The sequence below is a fragment of the Carcharodon carcharias genome, chromosome 1, assembly GCF_017639515.1.
Source record: "Carcharodon carcharias isolate sCarCar2 chromosome 1, sCarCar2.pri, whole genome shotgun sequence".
Taxonomy (NCBI): domain Eukaryota; kingdom Metazoa; phylum Chordata; class Chondrichthyes; order Lamniformes; family Lamnidae; genus Carcharodon; species Carcharodon carcharias.
The window spans coordinates 246,005,937-246,029,976 of record NC_054467.1 but is presented as its reverse complement, the minus strand read 5'-3'; the positions used below and the strand labels follow the sequence as shown (position 1 = coordinate 246,029,976).

Here is a 24,040-nt window from a genome sequence, read left to right as displayed (position 1 = left end):
ATTGATCAGAATGTGGTGGTCTTGACATCGGGAGACCAAACGCAGATTGGGTGACCACTTAGTGGAACACCTCTGCATAGTCCACAAACATGACCCTGACTCTGCAGTAATTTGTCATTTTCAATTTGGCTTCTTACTGTCATGCTCACATTTCTGTCCTCAGCCTGCTCAATGTTGCAGTGAACCCCAGCGTAAACTGGAGGAACAGCATCTTATCTTCCCATTAGGTACTTTGCAGCCTTCTGAACTTAACATTGAGTTCAACAACTTGAGACCATGAACTCTGTCCTCCATTTTGATTTTCTTTCTCCCAATTGCCAGTTTGTATCTTGTTTTCATTTTTTCGCTTTCAGAGCTGACCTTTATTTTGCTATTAACACCTATTCTGGATCAATCCTTTGTTTCTTTGCTACTACCATTACCACTTCCTTTGCCCTTTGTTCCGTGACATCTTTGGGATTTAATCTCCCCCTCCTTCTAACCTCTCCCTGCCCTTTTTTGTTTCACCTGACGACCTCCCCCCTTTTTCAACAGAATAAAACCCATCACCTTTCTACGTCTTTTCAGTTTGGAAGAAGAGTGATATTGGACTTGAAACGTTAACTCTGTTTCTCTCTACACAGATGCTGCCAGAACTGCTGATTTTTTCCAGCACATTTTTAAAGGGCTGAAATAAAAACACTTTTGTTCTTGATTCAGTGAGATCATGACTGATCTGTATCTTAACTCAATCCACCTCCTTCCAAGGCAGTTCATTATTTCTAAGGTGTGATGCTCAAAAATGTACACAGTTGTCCACATCTGGTCTTACCAAGGCTTTGTATAGCTGTAGTAAACATTTCGCTCCTTCATGTTCTTGGCATCCAGTTATAGGAGCTGTTAGCTTTTGTATTTGGAAAGTAAAATGTTTTCAGTCCATAAACTTTATATAACTACAATGCCGAACAAAATAAATTAGAGAAAATTCATTACTACTTTGATTAATATGTATTACATTTGGTTATAGATGTGATGTTGAAACACGATACCAGGGCAACCCACTGAAAGGAACCTGTTACTGTAAGTATTTATGTACATTGATTAAGTGGAAGAAAAATAAAAGTGAATTAAATTGAATAACTTGACAAAACCTTTTAGTGAGAAATTCTGCACTGCTTGGCATATTTTGCTGTATTATCAGTAGTCTTCAGTTATCTGTGAAATTTTAACTAAACTTTTATCGGTCTAAGAGCCAAGACTTGTTCCAATATCATGATTCTAAGAAATTGGTGAGGCCCAGGGCTGCAAGTTGCTTTGAAGAGTAATATTAAGACCTTAAACAAAACAGGCAAGTTTTTCCTTTGTATTTGTAATAAAACTATTCTTTATAAATGGATTATGAGATTTTATTGCACAGCTACAAGATAGAGAAAGTCCCTCAATTAATTCAACAAAAATTGTAGCAAATACATTTTTGGAGGGAGAGCATTAAATGAATATTGGAAGAGTGATGTCAGAGTTTGGATGGGCATTTATAAATATGGGTAGATAAGACAGTAAAACTTTTTCATTAATTAGAGAATATAGAATCCTAGGTTTCATAAATTGTGGTATAGAATGCAAAAGCAAAAAGATAACACGAAACCAATAAAAACTTTTTGAGTCTGTGTCGATTCGAATCTGAGGGCCAGCCATTTTACATACAAAATAGGAAGAGTGGACTATATACTCTCTTGAACCTGCTGGCCATTCAATAAGATCATGGCTGATTTGGTCTTGCTTTAACTCCACTTTCCCCATAAACCTTGACTCTTAAAAAGCTCAAAGATCAGCCTGAATCTCTTCAATGACTTGGCCACCACAGCCCTCTGTGATAGGGAATTCCAAAGTTTCACAACTCTGGGAGAATTTCTTCCTCATCTCCATTTTAAATGGCCAGGCCCTTATTCTGCAACTATGTTCCCTAGTTCTAGATTCCCTCATCAGGGGAAATATTCTCTCAACAGCTCCCCTGTCAAGCCCCTCAGAATCCTATATGTTTCAGTAAGATCACCTATCATTCTCCTAAATTCCAATGAGTATAGGCAACCATCGCAACCTCCCTCATAAGACATGGAGCCCTCATGTTGGGCTCCACCTTCATTAAGGATGGGGTGTTTCATGGAGTTTTTGTCTCCTGTTAGTTGCTTAATTGTATACCACAATTCATGACTGACTATGGCTGGGCTGCAGAGTTTCGACCATTGATTGTGGGATTACATTGCCTATTCCTTCTACTACTTAGAATACATTTGGCTTTCTGTTACAGCTTCATCAGTTTGGCAGCTCTTTTTAAACTGATGCTGGTGCTGCCCCCAGCATGCCATTCTACATGTTTCATTAAAATAGGGTCAGGCACCTGGAACGAATGATATGCAGGGCCATGAGGTTACAGATTGTGGCATATAGTTCTGCTACTAATGCTGGACAGCACTGCATGGATGCCCAATTTTGAGCTGTCAGGTCTATTCTTAATCTGTTCCATTTAGGAGGCTGATGTGATTAAATTGAAGGACATCTTCCTTGTGAAGGACATCTCTGGGAGAATAGTAAAGTAGTCACTCCTACCAGTGCTGTCGTGGACAGACACACAGGAATGGATTCAGCCTTAAGAATTGCAAGTTTTGATTTTTTTTGGAAGTTTGAATTTTTTTTGACCGTGAAACGATCTTATGACCGTAGGAGCATAGGACCACATCTGTGACATCTCTAAGACTGCTAATTTCTACCTCTCTAACTTCGCTTGACACTGTCCCTCCCTCAGACATCTGCTGAAGCCCTGATCCATACCTTTGCTACGTCTAGACTTGACAATTCTAATGCACTCTTGCCTAGCGTCCACATTTTACCCTCTAAACTAGTGGTCATCCAAAGCTCTGCTGCTCATGTCCTAACTGGCATAAACTCTGTTTCACCCATTACCCCTGTGTTTGCTGACCTACATTGGCTGCAGTTAAGCACTACCCCCACTTTAAAATTCTCAGCCTTATTTTCAGATCCCCAACCCACCTCCCCCCCATGGCCTCTCCCCTTGCTATTTTTGTAATTACCTCTAGCCCTACAATCCACATATCTTCTCCAATTCTGAACTCTTGGAACATCCCTATTTTAATTGTTCTATCTTTGGCAGCCAATGCCCTAAGCTTTGGAATTCCCTCCCTAAGCCTCTCTTCCTCTCACTTATCACTTGAAGATGTTCCTCATGTGAAAAAGTGGAAGGACGTCTTCCTTGTGAAGATGAGACTTGATCTCCAGGAGAATGATGAAGTAGTCACTCCTACCAATGCTGTCATGGACAGGCACACAGAAATGATGCAGCCTTAGGAATTGCCACACCTCACCTCTCTGACTTGGCTTTTGGTCATCACCCCTGGTGTTTCCTTATGTGGCTTGATGTCACATTTTGTTGTTTTAACATTTTGTTGTTTTGGATATTTTGCTATGTTAAATGCACTAAATTTTAAACGACTGTGAGTGATGGCTTATCTTTGTAATGAAAGTAACTTCAATTTTAAATAGCTATCTGAACAGTACTTTGGAATATCTTTGAGACCCTATAAAAAATGTTATACTTGAAATAGATGCCTCTGTCCCTTATTGGCGTAGTCCAACATTTCAGTTCATAATTTTAGTTTTTCTTTCACAGATACTCTGCTGATCGACTACCAATTCACCTTCAGCCTCTCTCAAGAGGATGATCGTTACTACACTGCCATCAACTTTGTAGCCACCCCTGAGGAAGTAAGTTATTCCTGGTGACTGACTTTAGGTAGAGCTTTAATCTAGTTCATTGTCTCCATTAGAAGTGAGTTTGTGTGTCTTTGGCCTGTTTCTTGCAGACAAATCTGCAGGACACAAAATCTCATTAGGCACTAGTGGCTATTCATTTGACAATCCTGTTCAGAGATCCTGTAGGGATAGAGTGAAACATGGAGTTGGAAACATGTACAGGCTTCAGGTGAAAACTTTGGCAATTGGGCGGTCTGAATGGACTTTTGTGTTATTATCTCGGCTGCTGCTTTGTAAGTTTTGCAGCCTTCACTTATATTCGATGCTTCATCTTGTGAAGTTCTGAATTCCGAGCTTGAGTGTATAGTGGTGCCTGATCCTATTATTGTGTTTTTGTGCAAATTATGTAGCTTTTTATGGTTTCAAAAGTTTATTTAAAAAAAATAATGTCTCATAGGTTCTAGAAATATGTCAACATTTTTCAACCGTGATCCATGGTCTTGCAACCTTCAGCACTGCTTATTGCTCTCTCCATCCCATTAATAGTTAAATCTTAATTCTCTGGAAACTTGTTTTTTAAACAAACATTTTGCTCATTCTCTTTCAGCAAAACCGAGACTTGGACATGTTTATTAATGCTTCAAAAAATTTCAACCTCAATATCACGTGGTCCAGTAGCTTTTTAGGTAAGATTGATGAGAACAGCCATTCAAATGTATTAAGGAGATGTGATTTAATGTAATATTGCGTATTTCTGCAGAAACTAGAAGCAAGAATTTATGATTTAGCTAGTTTATTCTTGGAATGATGTACATTCTTTAGCTCCTGCCTGATGAGAATATAAGGAAAAAAAGTCATTATCCCTTTTGTTAACTGTCAGATGGTCAGACAGAGATTAGCAGTAAGACCAGACTGCTTTACCATTCTGCAAGGAATACTTCACAGCTTGTATTATTAACTCTTAAGCCAACTGTTGAAACTAAACGATTACTCCAATGCATTATCACAAATGTACAAGCACTAGGAACAATTAAAATATGAGGTCTGGTTGCTGGGATTTATTTAGATGCACTTGAGTATAGATGATGTGATTTAGATGAGATGATCTAGCTGAAAATGCAGAAGAGAACGACTTTTGTTGTAGTATCCAGAACAGGAGAGTATGATCTTAAAGTTAGCACTAGACCATTTAAGAGTGAAATCAGGGATCATATTTTCACACCAAGAGTAATGGGAATCTGGAACTCTGTTCCTGTAAAATGCTGTGTTTGGTGAGTCAATTCAAATCATTTTTTTCCATTCATGGGATATCGGCATCACTGTTAAGACCCGCATTTGTTACCCATTGCAAATTTCAGAACTGAGTAGCTTGCTAGGCCATTTCTTACAAATACAGCCAACTGTTAAGATAGCAAATGCCATGTTGGCCTTTATTGGTTGAAGCACAAGAGTAAGGAAGTTTGGTTGCAATTGTACAGAACTTTGGTGAGACCACACCCGGAGTGCTGTGTGCAATTTTGGTTTCTATACCTAAGGAAGTATCTCATTGTCTTCGAGAGGATGCAACAAAGGTTCACTAAATCAGAGGATTGACCCAAGAAGCGAGTATGATTGTCAAGTTGTTGCTTGGCTAACCTGTGGGACAGCTTGCCAACTTTTAGCTGCCAGTTAAGGAGGACCTTGCAGATTCAACAGGGCTGGGCATGCCTTTGTTATTTCCGATACCCAGGTTGTTGTTGGGTTTTGTTCCTTTAATAAGCTATAGTGGTTTGTAGCGGGCTTACTAGGCCATTTCAAAAGGTATTTAAGAGTCAGCCACATAGTTGAGGGTCTGGAGTCACATGTAGGCCAGACCAGGTAAGGACAGCAGATTTCCTTCCCTGAACTCGTTTTTACGACTATCGATGATAGTTTCATCGTCACCATAACTGAGACTAAATTTTTTTAAATTCCAGATTTATTAATTGAGTTTAAATTCCACCAGCTGTTGTGGTGGGACACCAGCTGTTGTGGTGGGAATGGAACCCACGTCCCCAGAGCCTGCTACTCTGGATTACTAGTCCAGTGACATTACCACTATGCCACCACCTCTTTTTCCTCTCTTTAAGACGCTCCTTCAAACGCATGCCATTGATCAAGCTTTGGGTTTTCTTCCCTAATATCTCGTTTTGCGGGTCTGTGTTAAATTTTGTTTTCTAATAAGCTTCAGTAAAATGTCTTGGAATGTTTTTCCTTGTTAAAGACTATCTAATTACAAGTTACTGTCTTAGTTGCATACATGATGTGAGGGAACTTTGTGATTTTTTTGTTGTGTCTAACATCAAAGCAGCTGTGTGTAAATGTGCTCTTGCTCTGCTTCAGAGATTACAACGGCTGTATAAAATAGGTTTAGCTTCATGTTTTTGTCTCCATCTTACATCAGCATTTACAATCATGAATGGTTTTTCCTCAACGTTAGTGCTATTGAGTTTCCTGTTTGGTTTTAAAAAACTGAATTTTCATTCTGTACTTTAGCAGGCACACCGCCAGGAGAAGAAATGCCAATCGTTTCAAAGACCAACATCAAGGAATACAAGGACAGCTTCCCCAATGAGAAGTTTGATTTCAGCAACAATCCTAATATAACCTTCTTTGTATATGTCAACAACTTCACCTGGCCTATTAAAATACAGGTTGCTTTCTTCCAAATTGGATTATTCTAATGAAAATAAAGTTTAGCGGAGTACTGTTGTTCTCTTTTAAAGAGAAATTTTTAAAGAAAAACTTTGCTCCTTTTAGAATCTAGTTAGCATGTTGTTTAAACTATTCATTTTAATTAATAGCTCTAGAGCTGCTTGCTGCTAAGCTTCTTATTTTTAATTCCCTTACTATTATATTTAATCTGACTGAAATTTTTAATTGCAAAACAGAATAGTGTGGATACTAGAAATAATAACAAAATGCTAGAAATACTTAGGATTTTCTTATTGGTTCATGGGATGTGGGTGTTACTGGCTAGGCTAGCATTGATTGCCCATCCCTAATTGCTTTTGAGAAGTTGAGCTGCTGCCTTGAACCACTGCAGTGCATGTGGTGTAGTACATCCACAGTGTTGTTGTGTCAGGCAGCATCTGCAGAGAGAGAAACAGAGTTAATATTTCAGCCTTTTAAAAAGAATCGCATTTCTGAACCAAACCCAAGTACCTATAGCTGCTCAACTCTAGGACTGCAGGAGCTTTACTGACGAACCCTAGATGGCCAGAGGTCGGCCCATTAATTGCATTAGAGGTGATTGGCTTTGGAGCTGCTCAACACTGGGGAAAATTGGTTAATAGCTTACTACCGTTTTGTTTAATTTGTTTGTTGGCAGATGATGTCCCTGAAGGTACAGGATGTTAATGTTAGTGCAAGGAATACTGCATTTTGACCTCATGTTGTGGCATTGAGCACTCAGATCAGACTTTTCTGTTGCAACAGATATTTCACCATACAAGTTTCACGCTAGCAACCTCAACTGTACCACTGGGACATTTTTCTACTTCCCTCAGCAGCCATTCTCTGACTAGTTTATTGTAAACCAATTAAAAATATCAAATCCAAACAGAAAATGCTGAATGGTTATTGACCTGTAATGTTCCAGTTCAGTTTCTGGCCAATGGAAACACCTCAGGATGTTGATAGTGGGGGATTCACTAATTGTAATCACAGAATCAGTGCAGAAGAGGCCCTTTGGCTCATCAAGTCTGCACTGACACGTGAGAAACACCTGACCTACCCACCTAATCCCATTTACCAGCACTTGGCACATCATAACATTCAAGGCTATGGGCCAAGTGCTCATCCAGGTACTTTTTAAAGAATGTGAGGCAACCCACCTCCACCACACTCCCAGGCAGTGCATTCCAGACCATCACCACACTCTGAGTAAAAAAGTTCTTCCTCACATCCCCCCCTAAACCTCCTGCCCCTCACCTTGAACTTATGTCCCCTCGTGACTGACCCTTCAACTAAGGGGAACAGCTGCTCCCTACCCACCTTGTCCATGCCCCTCATAATCTTGTACACCTCGATCAGGTCACCCCTCAGTCTTCTCTGCTCCAACGAAAACAACCCAAGTCTATCCAACCCCTCTTCATAACTTAAATGTTTCATCCCAGTGAATCTCCCCTGCACCCCTCCCAGTGCAATCACAGCCTTCCTATAATGTGGCAACCAGAACTGCACACAGTACTCCAGCTGTGACCTCACCAAGGTTCTTTCCAACTCCAACACGACCTCCCTACTTTGGTAATCTTTGCCTCGATTGATAAAGGCAAGTGTCCCATATGCCTTTTTTACCACCCCACTAACATGCCCCTCCGCCTTCATGGATCTATGGACACACGCCAAGGTCCCTTTGTTCCTCAGAACTTCCTAGTGTCATGCCGTTCATTGAATGCTTCCTTGTCAAGTTACTCCTTCCAAAGTGTATCACCTCAGTTTTCAGGGTTAAATTCCATCTGCCACTTATCTGCCAATTTGACCATCCCGTCCATATCTTCCTATAGCCCAAGACACTCAACCTCACTGTTAACCACCCAGCTAATCTTTGTGTCATCTGCAAACTTACTAATCCTACCCCCCACAAAGTCATCTATGTTGTTTATATAAATGATAAATAATAGGGGACTGAGCACAGATCCCTGTGGTATGCCACTGGACACCAGCTTCCAGTCACTAAAGCATCCTTCTGTCATCACCCTCTGCCTCCTACAACTAAGCCAATTTTGAATCCACCTTATCAAATTACCCTGTATCGCATGTGCATTTGCCTTCTTTATAAGTCTCCCGTGTGGGACCTTGTCAAAGGCTTTGCTGAAATTCATATAAACTACATCAACTGCACTACCCTCACCTACACACCTGCTCACCTCCTCGAAAAATTCAATCAAATTTGTTAGGCATGACCTCCCTCTGACAAAGCTATGTTGACTATCCCTTTTCTCTCCTTCAGAATTTTCTCCAGGAGTTTCCCTACCACTGGCGAGAGACTCACTGGTCTGTAGTTCCTGGCTTATCTCTACAACCCTTCTGAAATAGCAGAACCACATTAGCTGTTCTCCAATCCTCTGGCACCTCCCCCATGGCCATAGAGGAATTAAAAACAAAAACAGAATTACCTGGAAAAACTCAGCAGGTCTGGCAACATCGGCGGAGAAGAAAAGAGTTGACGTTTCGAGTCCTCGTGACCCTTCGACAGAACTTGAGTTCGAGTCCAAGAAAGAGTTGAAATATAAGCTGGTTTAAGGTGTGTGGGGGGGGGGCGGAGAGAGAGAGAAGTGGAGGGGGTTGGTGTGGTTGTAGGGACAAACAAGCAGTGATAGAAGCAGATCATCAAAAGATTTCACCAACAATAGAACAAAAGAACACATAGGTGTTAAAGGTACCCGCATGGGCCCCAGCTATGCCTGTCTCTTTATGGGGTATGTGGAACATTCCTTGTTCCAGTCCTACTCCGGCCCCCTTCCACAACTCTTTCTCCGGTACATCGATGATTACTTCGGTGCTGCTTCATGCTCTTGTCGGGACTTGGAAAAATTTATTAATTTTGCTTCCAATCTCCACCCCTCCATCATTTTCACGTGGTCCATCTCTGACACTTCCCTTCCCTTCCTTGACCTCTCTGTCTCAATCTCTGGTGATAGACTGTCCACCAATATCCATTACAAACCCACCGACTCCCACAGCTACCTCGACTACAGCTCCTCACACCCCGCTTCCTGTAAGGACTCCATCCCATTCTCTCAGTTCCTTCGCCTCCGTCGCATCTGTTCCGATGATGCTACCTTCAAAAACAGTTCCTCTGACATGTCCTCCTTCTTCCTTAACCGAGGTTTTTCACCCACGGTCGTTGACAGGGCCCTCAACCGTGTCTGGCCCAGCTCCCGCGCATCCGCCCTCACGCATTCTCCTCCCTCCCAGAAACATGATAGGGTCCCCCTTGTCCTCACTTATCACCCCACCAGCCTCCGCATTCAAAGGATCATCCTCCTCCATTTCCGCCAACTCCAGCATGATACCACCACCAAACACATCTTCCCTTCACCCCCCCATCGGCATTCTGTAGGGATCGCTCCCTCCGGGACACCTTGGTCCACACCTCCATCACCCCCTACTCCTCAACCCCCTCCTATGGCACCACCCCATGCCCACGCAAAAGATGCAACACCTGCCCCTTCACTTCCTCTCTCCTCACCGTCCAAGGGCCCAAACACTCCGTTCAAGTGAAGCAGCATTTCACTTGCATTTCCCCCAACTTAGTCTACTGTATTCGTTGCTCCCAATGTGGTCTCCTCTACATTGGAGAGACCAAATGTAAACTGGGCGACAGCTTTGCAGAACATCTGTTCGCAAGAATGACCCAAACCTCCCTGTCGTTTGCCATTTTAACACTCCACCCTGCTCTCTTGCCCACATGTCTGTCCTTGGCTTGCTGCATTGTTCCAGTAAAGTCCAACGCAAACTGGAGGAACAACACCTCATCTTACGACTAGGCACTTTACAGCCTTCCGGACTGAATATTGAATTCAACAACTTTAGGTCTTGAGCTCCCTCCCCCATCCCCACCCCCTTTCTGTTTCCCCCTTCCTTTTGTTTTTTTTCCAATAAATTATATAGATTTTTCTTTTCCCACCTATTTCCATTATTTTTAAATATTTTTAAATCTTTTATGTTCTCCCCACCCCCACTAGAGCTATACCTTGAGTGCCCTACCATCCATTCTTAATTAGCACATTCGTTTAGATAATATCACCAACTTTAACACCTATGTGTTCTTTTGTTCTATTGTTGGTGACATCTTTTGATGATCCGCTTCTATCACTGCTTGTTTGTCCCTACAACCACACCAACCCCCTCCACTTCTCTCTCTCCGCCCCCCCCCCCACACACCTTAAACCAGCTTATATTTCACCTCTTTCTTGGACTCGAACTCAAGTTCTGTCGAAGGGTCATGAGGACTCGAAATGTCAACTCTTTTCTTCTCCGCCGATGCTGCCAGACCTGCTGAGTTTTTCTAGGTAATTCTGTTTTTGTTTTGGATTTCCAGCATCCGCAGTTTTTTGTTTTTACCTCCAATTCCTTGTCACTCCCTGTATCAATCTGCTCAAGAACCTCGCAGTCTGAGTTTCATACCTTCATCTTCATTCTCTTGGGTGAAGACGGATGTGAAGTATTCGTTCAACACTCTACTGATGTCCTCTGGCTCCACCCTTAGATTGCCTCCTTGGTCGCTGCTGGGCCCTACTCTTTCCCTGGTTATCCTCTTCCCATTGATATAGAATATCTTGGGATTTTCCTTACTTTTTCCAGCCAGAGCTTTCTCATATCCCCTCTTTCCTCTCCTAATTGCTTTCTTAAGCTCCACACTGCACTTCCTCTACTCCACTAAAGCCTCTGCTGATTTGCTCCCCTTGTACCTGCTAAAAGCCTCTTTTCCTTATCATCATACCCTGATCATCTCTGGTCATCTATTGTTCTCTGGGCTTGTTACTCCTTCCTATCACCCTAGAGGGAACATGTTGAGTCTGCATCCTCCCCATTTCCTTTATGAACACCCCGCACTGTTCCTCTGTAGATTCCCTCACAAGTAACTGTTCCCAGTCGACCTTGGCCAGATCCTGTCTTATATTACTAAAATCCACTCTTCCCTCAATCCAAAACATTTTTTTGCAACTTGTCTATTTCTTTGTCCATAACAAGCTTAAATTGTACCATGTTGTGGTCGCTATCACTAAAATCCACCACCACCTCAGCCACCTGTCCAGCTTCATTCCCCCGAATTAGGTCCAGCACTGTGCCGTCCCTTGTTGGACCCTCTACATATTGACCTAAAAAAAGTTCTCCTGTACACATTAAGAAATCCACTCCCTCCAAGCCGTTAACACTATGTCTATCCCAATTAATGTTGGGAAAGTTGAAATCACCTAATTTAATTATCCTATTATTGTTTTTACACACCTCCACAAATTGTGCATATATTTGTTCCTCAATTTCCCGCTGACTATCTGGGGATCTATAATAAGCACCTAACAATGTGGCTGCCCATTTTTGATTCCTAAGTTCTACCCACAAAGCTTCATTCAATGCCCCCTCCAAAATATCATCTCTCCTTAGTGCAGTAACCGACTCCCTAACTAATAATGCTTTTACCCCCTACCTGTCTCGCCTGAAGATTCTATATCCCGGAATGTTGAGCTGCCAATCCTGCCCATCCCTTAACCACGTCTCAGTGATGGCTACTATAACACAATTCTACATGTCAATCCTCACCCTTAACTCATCCGTTTTACTTGTAATACTCCTGGCATTAAAGTAGAGGCCATCCAGCCTTGCCTTACTCCCTTGAAACTTAATGCAGCTGTACTCCCTCTGACTTGATTGTTTTACTGCATTATGATGTGTCCCTATTCTGCTAACATTCTGTGTCCCCTGCCCCTGCCAAATTAGTTTTAACTCCTCCCAACAGCACTAGCAAACCCGCCTGCAAGGATGTTAGTCCCGCTCTGGTACAGATGTGGACCGACCCGCTTGTACAGGTCCCACCTTCCCCAGAAACAGTCCCAGTGATCCAGGAATCTAAAACCCTCTCTCCTGCACCAACTCTTAAGCCATGTATTCATCTGTGCTATTCTCCTATTTCTGAGCTCGCTACCACATGGCACTGGGAGTAATCCGGAGATTACAACCTGAGAGGTCTTGCTTTTTAGTCCACTGCCTAACTCCGAATTCTTGATGCAAGACCTCATCCCTCTTTCTACCTATGTCATTGGTACTAACATATACCATGACCTCTGCCTTATCACCCTCCACCCTCAGAGTGCTCTGCAGCTGTTCAGTGACATCCCAGACCCTGGCACTAGGGAGGCAACACACCATCCTGGAGTCACGTTGACTGCCACAGTAGCGCCTACCTGTTCCCCTGACTATAGAATCCCCTATTGCTATTGCTCTTCCTCCCCTCCTGTACAGACAGGCTGCTTGTGTTGCCATTGAATGTTAAGGGAAGATGGTTAGATTTACTTTTGTTAGAGATAGCCACTGTCTGCCACTTGTGTGGCACGAATGTTACTTGCCACTTATCAGCCCAAGGCTGAATGTTGTCAGTATCTGAGGAGTCGCAAATGGTGCAATCAGCAAACATCCCCACTTCTGACCTCAGCAGGAAAGAAGGTAATTGATGAAGCAGCTGAAGATGGTTGGGACTAGAACACTACCCTGTGGAACTCCTGCAGTGATGTCTTTGGATTGAGATGGTTGGCCTCCAACAACCTTCCTTTGCGTTAGGTATGACTTTAATCAGTGGTGAGTTTTCCCCCTGATTTCCATTGACTCTGTTTTGCTGGGGGGGGCTCCTTGATGTTGCACTCGGTCAAATGCTACCTTGATGTGAAGGGCTGTCACTCTTACTTCCCCTGTTGAGTTCAGCTCTTTTGTCCATGTTTGGACAAGGCTGTAGTGAGGTCAGGAGCTGAGTGGTCCTGGCAGACTCCAAACTGAGTGAATGTCAGTGATCAGGCTATTGCTGTACAAGGGCTGCTTGATAGCACTTCGGATGACACCTTCCCTTACATTGCTAATGATCAGGAGGCGGCTGATGGGCTAGTTGGCTGGATTGAATTTGCCCTGCTTGTTGTTGGTATGGTCAATTTTCCACTTTGTCGAATAGATGCCAGTGTTGCAGCTCAACTGGAACAGCTTGGCTAGGAGCATGGCTAGTTCTGGAGCACAAGTCTTCAGTACTATTGCCGGAATTTTGTTAGGGCCAATAGCCTTTGCAGTATTTATAAATGACAGATATTGTAATAGAATAAAATTTCAAAATTTGCTGATGATACCAAACTTGGAGGTATGGCTAACTCAGAGGATGGTACATCCTGTTGCAGTCAATTGTAAGTTAGTAGAATTGGCAGATAGAATTTAATGCAGAGGGAAGTGTGAGGTGATGCATTTTGGCAGAAGGAATGGAGATAGGTAATATAGACTTAACAACTGAGTTCTAAATATTGTGCAGGGAACCCGAGGGTTCATCTTTAATAGATCTTTGATATTTTGGACATATTGAGAGTTGTTGGCAAAGAATGTGGGGTCTTGGGCATCATAAGTAGAGACTTTTGAGTACAAAAGCAAGGAATTTATGCTGAACCTTTATAAAACTCTAGCCACGACTAGAGTATTGCGTCCAGTTCTGGTGACCACACTTCAGGAAGGTGGTGAAGATTCTTAAATAAGGGTGCCGAGGAGATTTACCAGAATGGTTCCAGGGGCAAAAGATCTTAGCTACAAGGTTGGGTTGGAAAAGCTAGGGTTGTTCTCCTTGGAGCAAAGAATGTTGAGGGGAATATTGGTAGAGGTGTACAAGATTATGACAGGTTTAGATAAGGTGGTTCCCATAAGCTGATGGTACAAGTACTAAGGGACAAATTTAAGATTTTGGGAAAGAGATACTTGGGGTATGTAAAGAAGAATTTTTTAATGCAGTAAGTGTAGTGTTTCGCAAGGCTCAGTGTTGGGGTCCTTGTTTGTTGTGTATATTCATGACTTAGACTTAAATGTAGGTGGCATGATTGGAAAATTTGCAGATGACACAAAAATTGTAGTGGAGAGGACAGCTGTCACCACCAGAATTATATCAGTGGTTTGGTTGAGCGGGAGAAGTGGCAAATGGAATTCAATCTGGAAATGTGTGATGTAATGCATTCGGGGAGGGCAAACAAAGCAAAGGAATACTTAGTAAATGGGAAGTTATTGAGAGGGGTTGAGGAAGTGAAAGACCTTGGAGTGCATATCCACAGGTCCTTGAAGGTGACAGGGCAGGTGGACAAGAAAGTGTATGGAATGCTTTCCTTTATTGGACGAGGTATTGAATGCAAAAGCAGCGATGTAATGATGGAGCTGTGAAAAAAAAAAACACGCTGGCTAGGCCACAGCTGGAATTGTGTACACATTACACAAAGGACACAATTACACACAAGGCCTTGGAGAGAGTGCAGAGGAGATTTACAAGAATGTTGCCAGGACTTGAAAACTGCAGCTATGAGGAGAGATTGGATAATCTAGGATTGTTTTCCTTACAGCAGAGGAGGCTAAGGGGTGACCTAATTGAGGCGTACAAAATTATGAGGGGCCTAGATAGGCTAGACAGGATAGACCCGCTGAGGCGGCATAGATTTACGGTGATTGGTAAAAGGATTAGAGGGAACATGAGGAAAATCTTTTTCACCCGGAGGGTGGTGGGCATCTGGAATTCACTGCCTAAATTGGTAGCTGAAGCCGAAACACTCAACTCATTTAAAAGGCACCTGGATCTGCACCTGAGGTGCTGTAACCTGCAAGGCTACGGACCAGATGCTAAAAAGTGGGATTGAAATGAGCAGCTTGTTTCTCTTTTTGGCCAGCGCAGATACCATGGGCTGAATGGCCTCTTTCTGCACTGTAACTTTTCTATGGTTCTATGGACACGGATGAGAATTTTTTTGACTTTGGGCAGAATTCCAATCTTTTCTAACGTTTTCCAATATCCACTTTCCTCTCTCCATAATTGTTTGCCTCGCTTTGCATGCCCAGAATAAAGTACAGGTAAATCGATTGCTGACCTCAAGCACTGAGTGAAAAATTTAGGTTATTGGATAACAGATGCACAATGCAAGATTCCAATGCTTGTGTAAAGCTGCAATTACCAGAATTTGCCATGTGTTTGAAAGAAAAAAATGCCCATGAAACATTCCATTTCCAAATTGAAACGGTCATGGAATTTTATTTATCTAAAAGTGCAGGCACCTTGTTGAGGAAGAGAGACTTGCAGAACAATAGGGAAAAAGCAGGGACGTGGGACTGACTGGATTGCTTTAGAGTCACTGTGGAATTGGTGGGCTAATTGGCTGCCTCCTTTGCCAGAATGTGCCCTGTGACTAGGGACAGTGCTGAGGGAACCACATAGAACAACTATAGAGACATAATATGGAGGAAATGTCACAATTGCATTGATATTAAATCATCTGTTTTCACAATCTCTGTCTGGAATAGCACTTATTTTTAATTTTCCTTTTAGATTTTGAATAGATATTTATTTGGCAAGTACAAAAACATTTTTTCACAAGACATTGTTTCCTCTTGAAGAACAAAGTTCCTGAGATATCTCCCTGATGGGGGAGTTGCATTGTGAGGAGAACAATAGTACCCTGGTCAGTTTAATACATGTTGATCCAGTAAGATTCAATGCAAAGAAAGACCTATTAATAATAGCAAATTGTTTCTGGAAACTTAGTTGAAGCTAACAGGCCTCAAGCCCAATTAGTGATTGATTGATTTATCTAAACTTCAAGGAATTTTAAAATGTTACCAGTTCTTGTAATTTGCCAGTATTTAGCTTCATGTGTTATTTCTACTGCAAATTATGGATTAACCTTGTTCCTGCAGCCATGATTGCGGAAAACTTGTAACCTGAACCATACCCTGCTTGTAATATTTGGTACTTAAGATTTTTTAAATTCATTTATGGGATGTGGGTGTTGCTGGCTATGCCAGCATTTATTGTCCTTGCCTATGCCTAATTGCTCTTGGGAAGGTGGCCTTGAACTGCTGCAGTCCATGTGGTGTAGGGAGAGTGCGCCAGGATTTTGACCCAGTGACAGTGAAGGAATGGTGATATATTTCCAATTTAGGATAGTGGCTAGGAAGGGAACCTCCAGATGGTGGTGTTCCTATCTTTCTGCTGCCCTTGTCCTTCTAGATGGTAGAGGTCATGGGTTTGGAAGGTGCTGTCTAAGGAGCCTCAGTAAGTTGTAGTGTATTTTGTAGATGGAACATTTTGCTGCCACTAATGAGCAAATATTAGTGTGCAGACAGTTAATTTGTTCATCTGCAATTCTTGATTCTGCCAAAGGTAATACCCTGTTCAAAATGGTCTTATCCCTGTTTGTGTTGCGGATACTTAGGCAATGCGCAGTGCAGTTTAAAGGAATATGGTTTCAATAAATTAAGTTTTTAAAAATTGGTGATTTAATGTCAATGCAATTATGAAGCCTCTTTATGTTAACACAAATTGCAACCTGGATTTTGGAGCTAATCTAGGGTAGATGATTCTTTTGTAGGAATGTTTGTATAAGATTTGTTTCAATCCCAACTATTGCAAGTCAGATCCCAGAGTGATAGCTGGCCTGAGAGATCCTAACTTTGAGACACCATAGAGGTACGTTACTGAACAAATTCACAGGAGTCTGCTGATGATCTTTTAAACAAAGAATAAAATACTTAAGAAAAAATTAACTATATTACACCAGACAAAAAAGTTAGAAAGGTCTCAGGACAAACAAGTAGATTATTCACTCTTACTATTCCTTTTACCTCCACAATATCTTTACAGATATATGCAAGTTCAGAAAGCTAAAACATTTACAATACCCATCTTATACTTAGGAGGTACATGTGAACTGTGGTCGTACACACTCCAAAATAAACAGCAGATGAGACCAAAGCAGATTCCATGGATCACTTAACAACTGTAAGGGGTTCAATCATTAATCATTTACCCTCACCATTGGTTCTTGACTTTAGGATTTTAGAGGTCAAACTCACAGGGGATTAGGCTCAACCACAAACTTATTGGCAGAACATCTCCACTGCCCCTAATACAAGAGCTCTAAACGAGAGCAGTGAGGTCACACAACACTCTAAACCACAAACTCATTTATTAAACTCCACTGAAAAGTAGAACCCCACATTTCTGCCCCAAAACTTACTTGGGCCAACTCAAACCCCCTTTCAGGATTTAGTTACTAACCTTAAAGCTATCCTTAATTCTCAGCCCCAAAATCCTACAAGCTGTAGGTCAGTGAATCAGGTTGACCGTTCCTGATTCTCCTTGGTGACTGCAGTGCCAGACCCCATGGCCTTGGCCCTTCTATTACTTTGATACTATAACCAAGATTTGTATGTTTTCTGGAGCACATTCTGTTTAGATGGTCAGTGTTTAGCATCCTTTCACCTCTTTAGTCTGGTTCCTGCCTTGGTTCAGACAACCCATTTGTCGCAATGTTGTTTCCATTACTGAAACAATGGACCCCATCCCAGTATGATGTCTCAGGATCTCAAGTTAATGTGCATGTGATAAAATCCTTTTCTCCTTAGCTGTTGTTGATGTTTGTTTATGTGATGGCTGTTGTCTTAAGGCCGTTTGCTGTGATGGTCTCCCAGTTTCTTCAGTTGGATTGTCTGATGGCACCTGTTTTGTGTCTGAGATGAAAATGCCTCAGTTTCTTTACACAGTATCGATGATGTTTGAAGATTAGCCCCTTGCAGTACATCCTGCCTCTAAGTTGAGGTTTGACCTACGTTGTTTTGCAGTGTTTATATCCATGAAGCAAGGTCTGGGATTTTTATAAAAACAAAAAACTGCGGATGCTGGAAATCCAAAACAAAAACAGATTTACCTGGAAAAACTCAGCAGGTCTGGCAGCATCGGCGGAGAAGAAAAGAGTTGACGTTTAACGTCAACTCTTTTCTTCTCCGCCGATGCTGCCAGACCTGCTGAGTTTTTCCAGGTAATTCTGGGGTTTTTATGTTTAATACAGTCCAGTTGGAGGGGATTCTGATCCTACACAACCGACCCAGATGTTTGTCACATTGTGAGCCAACCAGTCTCATGATAGTCTTGTCTTCCTCACGGGGGTTTCCAATGAAGAACTTACCTAGGAATTCTCTCCAAATGTTGCTCACATTCAGGTGGCTGCAACAATGGGCCCACCTCAAGATTTCAGTCTTGCCTTCTGAGATTCCTTTCCCCTGGATTCCTGAGTACACTCAAACTTCACCTTCCAAGCACAAAAATCAGATCCCTGGCCAGAACACCATTGCTCCAAAGGCCTGTAGTAAGGAGTCACCAACCTTTGGCTGCCACCTCATATCTTCAGGGCTTCTCAAGCCTGCTTTGCTTCAAGTCTGCTCATCTCAGGTTCTTGAAATCGGAGCATATTGCTCTGCTCCTTTCTTTCAACTTTCTGGGACCTCTTTCTGATCCCTGTCTGGGACTTTCTTCTAGGACCTCTTTATATCCCACTTCCTGGTTTGGGATCCCCTCTCTGTCCCTCTCCCAGTGTCCTGCTCCCTGGGACACTCTGCAGTGGTGCACGATTAACAGGTAACCTGAACTTTTTGCGCTGCTTGACTGGTTTTCTTCTGCACGAGTGCTGGGCTGGTCGTGGCCTGATGAACCCACATGAACTGCGTGTGTGGCCGTTTCCTAGCTGGCATATGCGCAAAAGACCAGAGGCCACTGGGAACTGTAGTTCCTGACCTGCAACTGCTGATTAAAATATCAGAGTTTCCTTACATTTCTCTATTCATCTCAGAAATTTTGATTGCCTGAAATATAATTGAAAGATTAAATGAGAACTTACTTTTTTGATGTTTGAACTCGATTTTATGAAGTAGGAGTGAGATAATGTGAGATCCTGTTAACATATGTGCATACAGTCTTAAAAGTGAGGGCATAGTTTGAGCTCTTAGTGCCAACTGTTGAATTTCATTTTGTACTAGGCAGTGAAGATTGGCACATGTAATCAGTAACAAAGTTACTGAAAAAACAAGTATGAAAAGTCACGGGAGGGGGTGAAGGGCACATTATCTCTCAATAGGATCAGGCTGATAGTCTTAACACCATACTCCCGCTCTCGTCCTGTACACTTTGACACCTTTAGAGTCTAGAAATCTATCTATTTCCTTCTTAAAAATATTCAGTGACTTGACCTCCACAGCCCTCTGTGGTGGTAGAGAATTTCACAGGTTCACCACCTGAGGGAAGAAGTTTCTTATCTCAGTCCTAAATGGCCCAGTCCGTAGCCTGAGCTTGTGACTCCTTGTTCTAGACACCCCCAGCCAGAGGAAACATCATCCCTGCATCCAGTCCTGACAGAATTTTATACATTTCAATGGGACCTCCTCTCATTCTTCTAAACTTGTTAATACAGACCTAGTCAGCCCAATCTCTCCTCATGACAATTCAGCCATCCCAGGAATCAGTCTGGTGAAACTTTGCTGCACTCCCTCTCTGGCAAGTATATCCTTTCTTAGGTAAGGAGACCAAAACTGCACATAATACTCCAGGTGTGGTTTCACCAAGACCCTGTACAGCTGCAGTAAGACATACTTGCTCCTGTACTCAAGTCATCTCGCAATGAAGGCCAACATACCATTTGCCCTCTTAACTACTAGCTGCACCTGCGTGCTTGCTTTCAGCGATTGGTGTACAAAGACACCTAGGTCCCTTCGAATATCAACATTTCCCAATCCAATACCATTTAAATAATACCCTGCCATTGTTTTTCCTACCAAGGTGGAAAACTTCACACTTATCCATGTTATACTGCATCTGCCATATATATGCCCACTCACTTTAAATTGCCTTGAAGCCTCTTAACAACCTCCTCACCACTCACATTCCCACCAAATTTTGTGCCGTCAACAAACTTGGTACTATTATATTTGGTTCTCATCCAAATCATTGATATTATCATTGATATTATTGTGAACACTATTGTGCTAGGGCCCCAAGCACTGATCTCTGTGGTACCCCACTAGTCACTGAAAAAAAACATTTATTCCTTCTGTTTCCTGTCTGCTAACTAATTCTCAACCCATGCCAATATATTACCCCCAATCCCATGTTCTTTATTTTTGCACACTAACCTCTTGTGGGACTTTATCAAAAGCTTTGAAAATCCAAATACACCACGTCCACTTATTCTCCCTTACCTATTCTGCTAGTGTTGTCCTCAAAAAAAACTCCAGTGGGTTTGTCAAACATGATTTCCCTTTCATAAATCCCTGTTGACTTTGTTGATATTTGCAAAGCATCCTGTTATCACATCCTTTAATAGACTCTAGCATTTTCCCTATTGCTGATAGTAAGTAACAAGAAGTTGTGGTGGAAGAATTAATCCAGGCTGGTCTTTTGGTTTATTTTCAAGACAAGTCAGTGCGATTGACTTCCAAGTAGCTTCCACAGTGTTCCAGCTGTATCCTTATTCTATTTAGATGAGATAATCAATGCCCATCACCCATTTAACTAGCAACTGGTTTTAACAAGGTGATTGTCATATTAACAGATTCCCCTCTTTGTAAAACTCAAAAAATCTTAAAAAGAACATTCTTTTAAAAAAAGACAGAAGGAAATAATGTCATGTATTTCCACATCTATAATTCCAGAACTACTTCTACCATATATATAAACAATTAACAAAAATGTTTTTTCCCATCATTATAAGACACCCCTCTTCCAACACATTTAATAATTTCTTACAGCAGGCGCTTCTTTTTGTTAAACAGCCTGATAGTTGGTAACTTGTGTCAACCAATTTTATCTTACAGATCTCTCTTCTCTAACATTTCTTTTAAGCTGGCTAGGTCTATTCGTAGCCTTTTTTCAGTGACACTTTGTGGAATGAAGGTTGTTCCAAGAGAGTAGTTATCAACATAACATTCTACTGGCAAACTTTTCCCACGTTGCCCCTTATATAAAATTTCTGTCCATATATTGGATAAGTAAACCCCCAAATCTAATGCTTCTATCAAGGCCAGCGTTTCAGTAGCTAAGGTGCTTTTCACTACCTTTTTTATTTTCTTGACCTCCCAAGCCAGTGGGCAACATTTATCATTCTTTCCCACCAAGAATATGACAAACCCTGCTGTGCCTAGAGTACCCATCTGGAAGATTGGCATGTGAAGCATCATTAAAAATGACCAACCTCATCTTCTGGAAACTTGAGCACACAATTTAATTTTTAAAGTGTTTTATTTGCTCTCAGAACATGCTCAACTGTAGCATGTTTCATTATTCAGCTACTACACAACAATATTAACTGTCAGGCCGAGTCTGAGTGCACAACCAGTTCAACTGCCCAATCAAGCTTCTCAACTGTTGTGTTTCTTCTTTAGTAGCAGGATCCTCTTTGGTGAGGATCTACCACGAGTTATTGGGATATGATTAACATTTTCTAGATAAGATTGTTGCTTCAATGTCATTCCTAACTTGCTCTGCTTAATGTCTAAGCCTGTGTATTTAAAGGCCCCAAAAGCCTGATTTCTGACCTGGAACTCCTTTATCTTCTCAATTACTCATTGTTCAATTTCTACAGAACCTCCCCATAGGAAATCATCAACATGTACGATAAAGATTCCAGCTAGTTTTTCATTATGGTACCAGTAGAATATTGTGGGGTCTGCCTTGAACTGACTGCAACCTGCTTTCAACAGCACAGGCCTCACAGAAAAATACCATACTCAATGCATCATTCAACCCATAAACACACATTCAATTTCCACAGCTTTCCTCCTACATCCCCAGCTTCTTTGGGTGGTTTCAAAAAACCTCCCTTTGAAACTTCTCCCCCTGTAAAAACGCAGCCTTAATATCAACTGATTGCACTCCCAGGAATAGGATGCCAAAATAGCTTAAAAAAAATCTTCAAACTCACTTTCCCCACTGTAGGCAAGTTCACTGACATCCTGATCTCCTAGCATCTCTTCAAAACCCCAGGTAACTAATCTCGCTTTGGCATGTATGTGCTGTCTGAGAGTACCTTTTCTGTACAGATCCATCTATGAGATAAGGCTGGCCATCCTTGGCCAGGTATTTCAGAATATACCCCAAATTCCTTCCAGCTTTCTAACTCTGTTTGGCTTCCTTTTATCAGCTTACTTTCCAATTTATTGGCAGCTACTAGAATCTATCATAAGGACTTCTGCTGAGATTGCTAGCTTGCTTTCTCGTCCTCCTTGTTAAGGTACAGCCTCTACTCACATTCTTCTCCCTTTCTGGACTGCTACTATATGATCGTTCTCCTATGCGAACAGAACTCCGTCGTAAGTCTGTGATTTTTTTTACGGGGTCATGACCACTTTCTGGTCCACTGTCAGAACTCAGTGCTTTGTGGGTTTTGACATCTTTACCTTGGTTTGCCAATCAATAGGTCTTGTCTCCTGTCCTTCATCCTGCACATCTGGCCAATGTTTGTATTTACCAGTGGCCTTTCCTGCTCTCCCTATGATGGTGGCATCCCTCCACATACTGGTCCCTTCTGGCATTTATGTTACTTTGTTCCTACTTTGGGTAGTTGCCTTTTTGGACAAATAGCATTGTCCTGTACTTCAGTATTACTTTGTTCATAGTCAGTCAACCCTGTATCTGCTGCTGTCTCCTCCTCAACTACTCAATGTATTTGAAGTGCATGGTGCCTCCTCACGTTATGTCCTGTTCAGAACCTGTAAAGATATAGTCAGTACCAATTAACCGTGGAGAATGTACCCTGACAGTTTGATTGCTGTGTTGCACAATTACTACTTGCCCATCGCTCCCTATTACCTTGCCAGGTCCTTTCCACTCTTCCTGGCCTTCCCTTTTATAAATACCATGTCGTCTTGTCTAAACTGTATTCTGATGGTCTTGTGTGATGCTGTAGAATTTTCTCCAAAACCTCAGCTTTAATTAAAGCTTTTCTGTCCATATGCAAAGCATTCAGGTGAGCAGAAAAGGTGGAGCTAATGCTAGTCCCTTCTAGAACAGAGGGAGGTTCTGACAACACCGAAGGTAACTTCGGATTTCTTCCATTCATCGATTAATAGGGACTGTACCCCCCAACCATTTGCAGAGAGTTCTTTTCATGCACCATTTGCAATTTACAATCTGGTTGATCAGCTAATATTTTATGCAGCATATCGTCTATTACCACATGGTTTCTTTCACAAAGACCATTACTAAACAGGCTCTCAGCTGTAGTGTGCATAACTATGATGTTAACGTTTTCTCTGACCTCAAAATTCCTTATTGGCGAATTCCCCACCATTATCTGTGAGGAACTTCGTTAGTGTTCCTAATCCTGTTCCTACCCATTTCTCCATGACCTTATCAACAATGGTCTTTTTGTCTTCACTGTGTTTCAGTGGATGGGCTAAACCTGGTTGCCATATCTATGAAGTGTAGTAAAAAAAATACCCCTATTCTTGTCCCAAACTTTCAAGTCTATTGCCAATACATTGTTAAACTCCCTGGCTAGTGGCAAGCTTACAACAGGACACGGTGGTGTCTTGCGATATTGAAGGCAAATTTCACACTTATTGATTTTGTTCAATAAGGTGATCATATCCTTTATCGATCACTCCTGCATCTTGAAGTATTGTCTTCCAGCTTCTGTGGTGCCACATGTGCAAATTATGTAATTTCCAAAGGATCTTTTTTGTCCAGCAAATTCTTATTCTCAACAGTTAACAAAACATATGAACA

General features: G+C 41.9%; 1 protein-coding gene across 2 annotated transcripts in view; it reads left to right on the top strand.

The window, feature by feature from the left end:
* The window catches only part of atrn (attractin), a 366,964-nt gene that overhangs the window by 197,767 nt on the left and 145,157 nt on the right, over nucleotides 1-24,040 (top strand). The window contains exons 21-25 of one of the 2 annotated variants that reach the window (XM_041191473.1): nucleotides 1,007-1,059; nucleotides 3,665-3,759; nucleotides 4,355-4,433; nucleotides 6,262-6,419; nucleotides 12,926-12,980. In XM_041191473.1, coding sequence (XP_041047407.1) covers nucleotides 1,007-1,059; nucleotides 3,665-3,759; nucleotides 4,355-4,433; nucleotides 6,262-6,419; nucleotides 12,926-12,940 — 400 coding nt within the window. In that variant the 3' untranslated portion in view covers nucleotides 12,941-12,980. Of the gene's footprint in view, nucleotides 1-1,006; nucleotides 1,060-3,664; nucleotides 3,760-4,354; nucleotides 4,434-6,261; nucleotides 6,420-12,925; nucleotides 12,981-24,040 lie in introns of those variants that run through there. The other variant, XM_041191464.1, reaches the window with a different exon arrangement.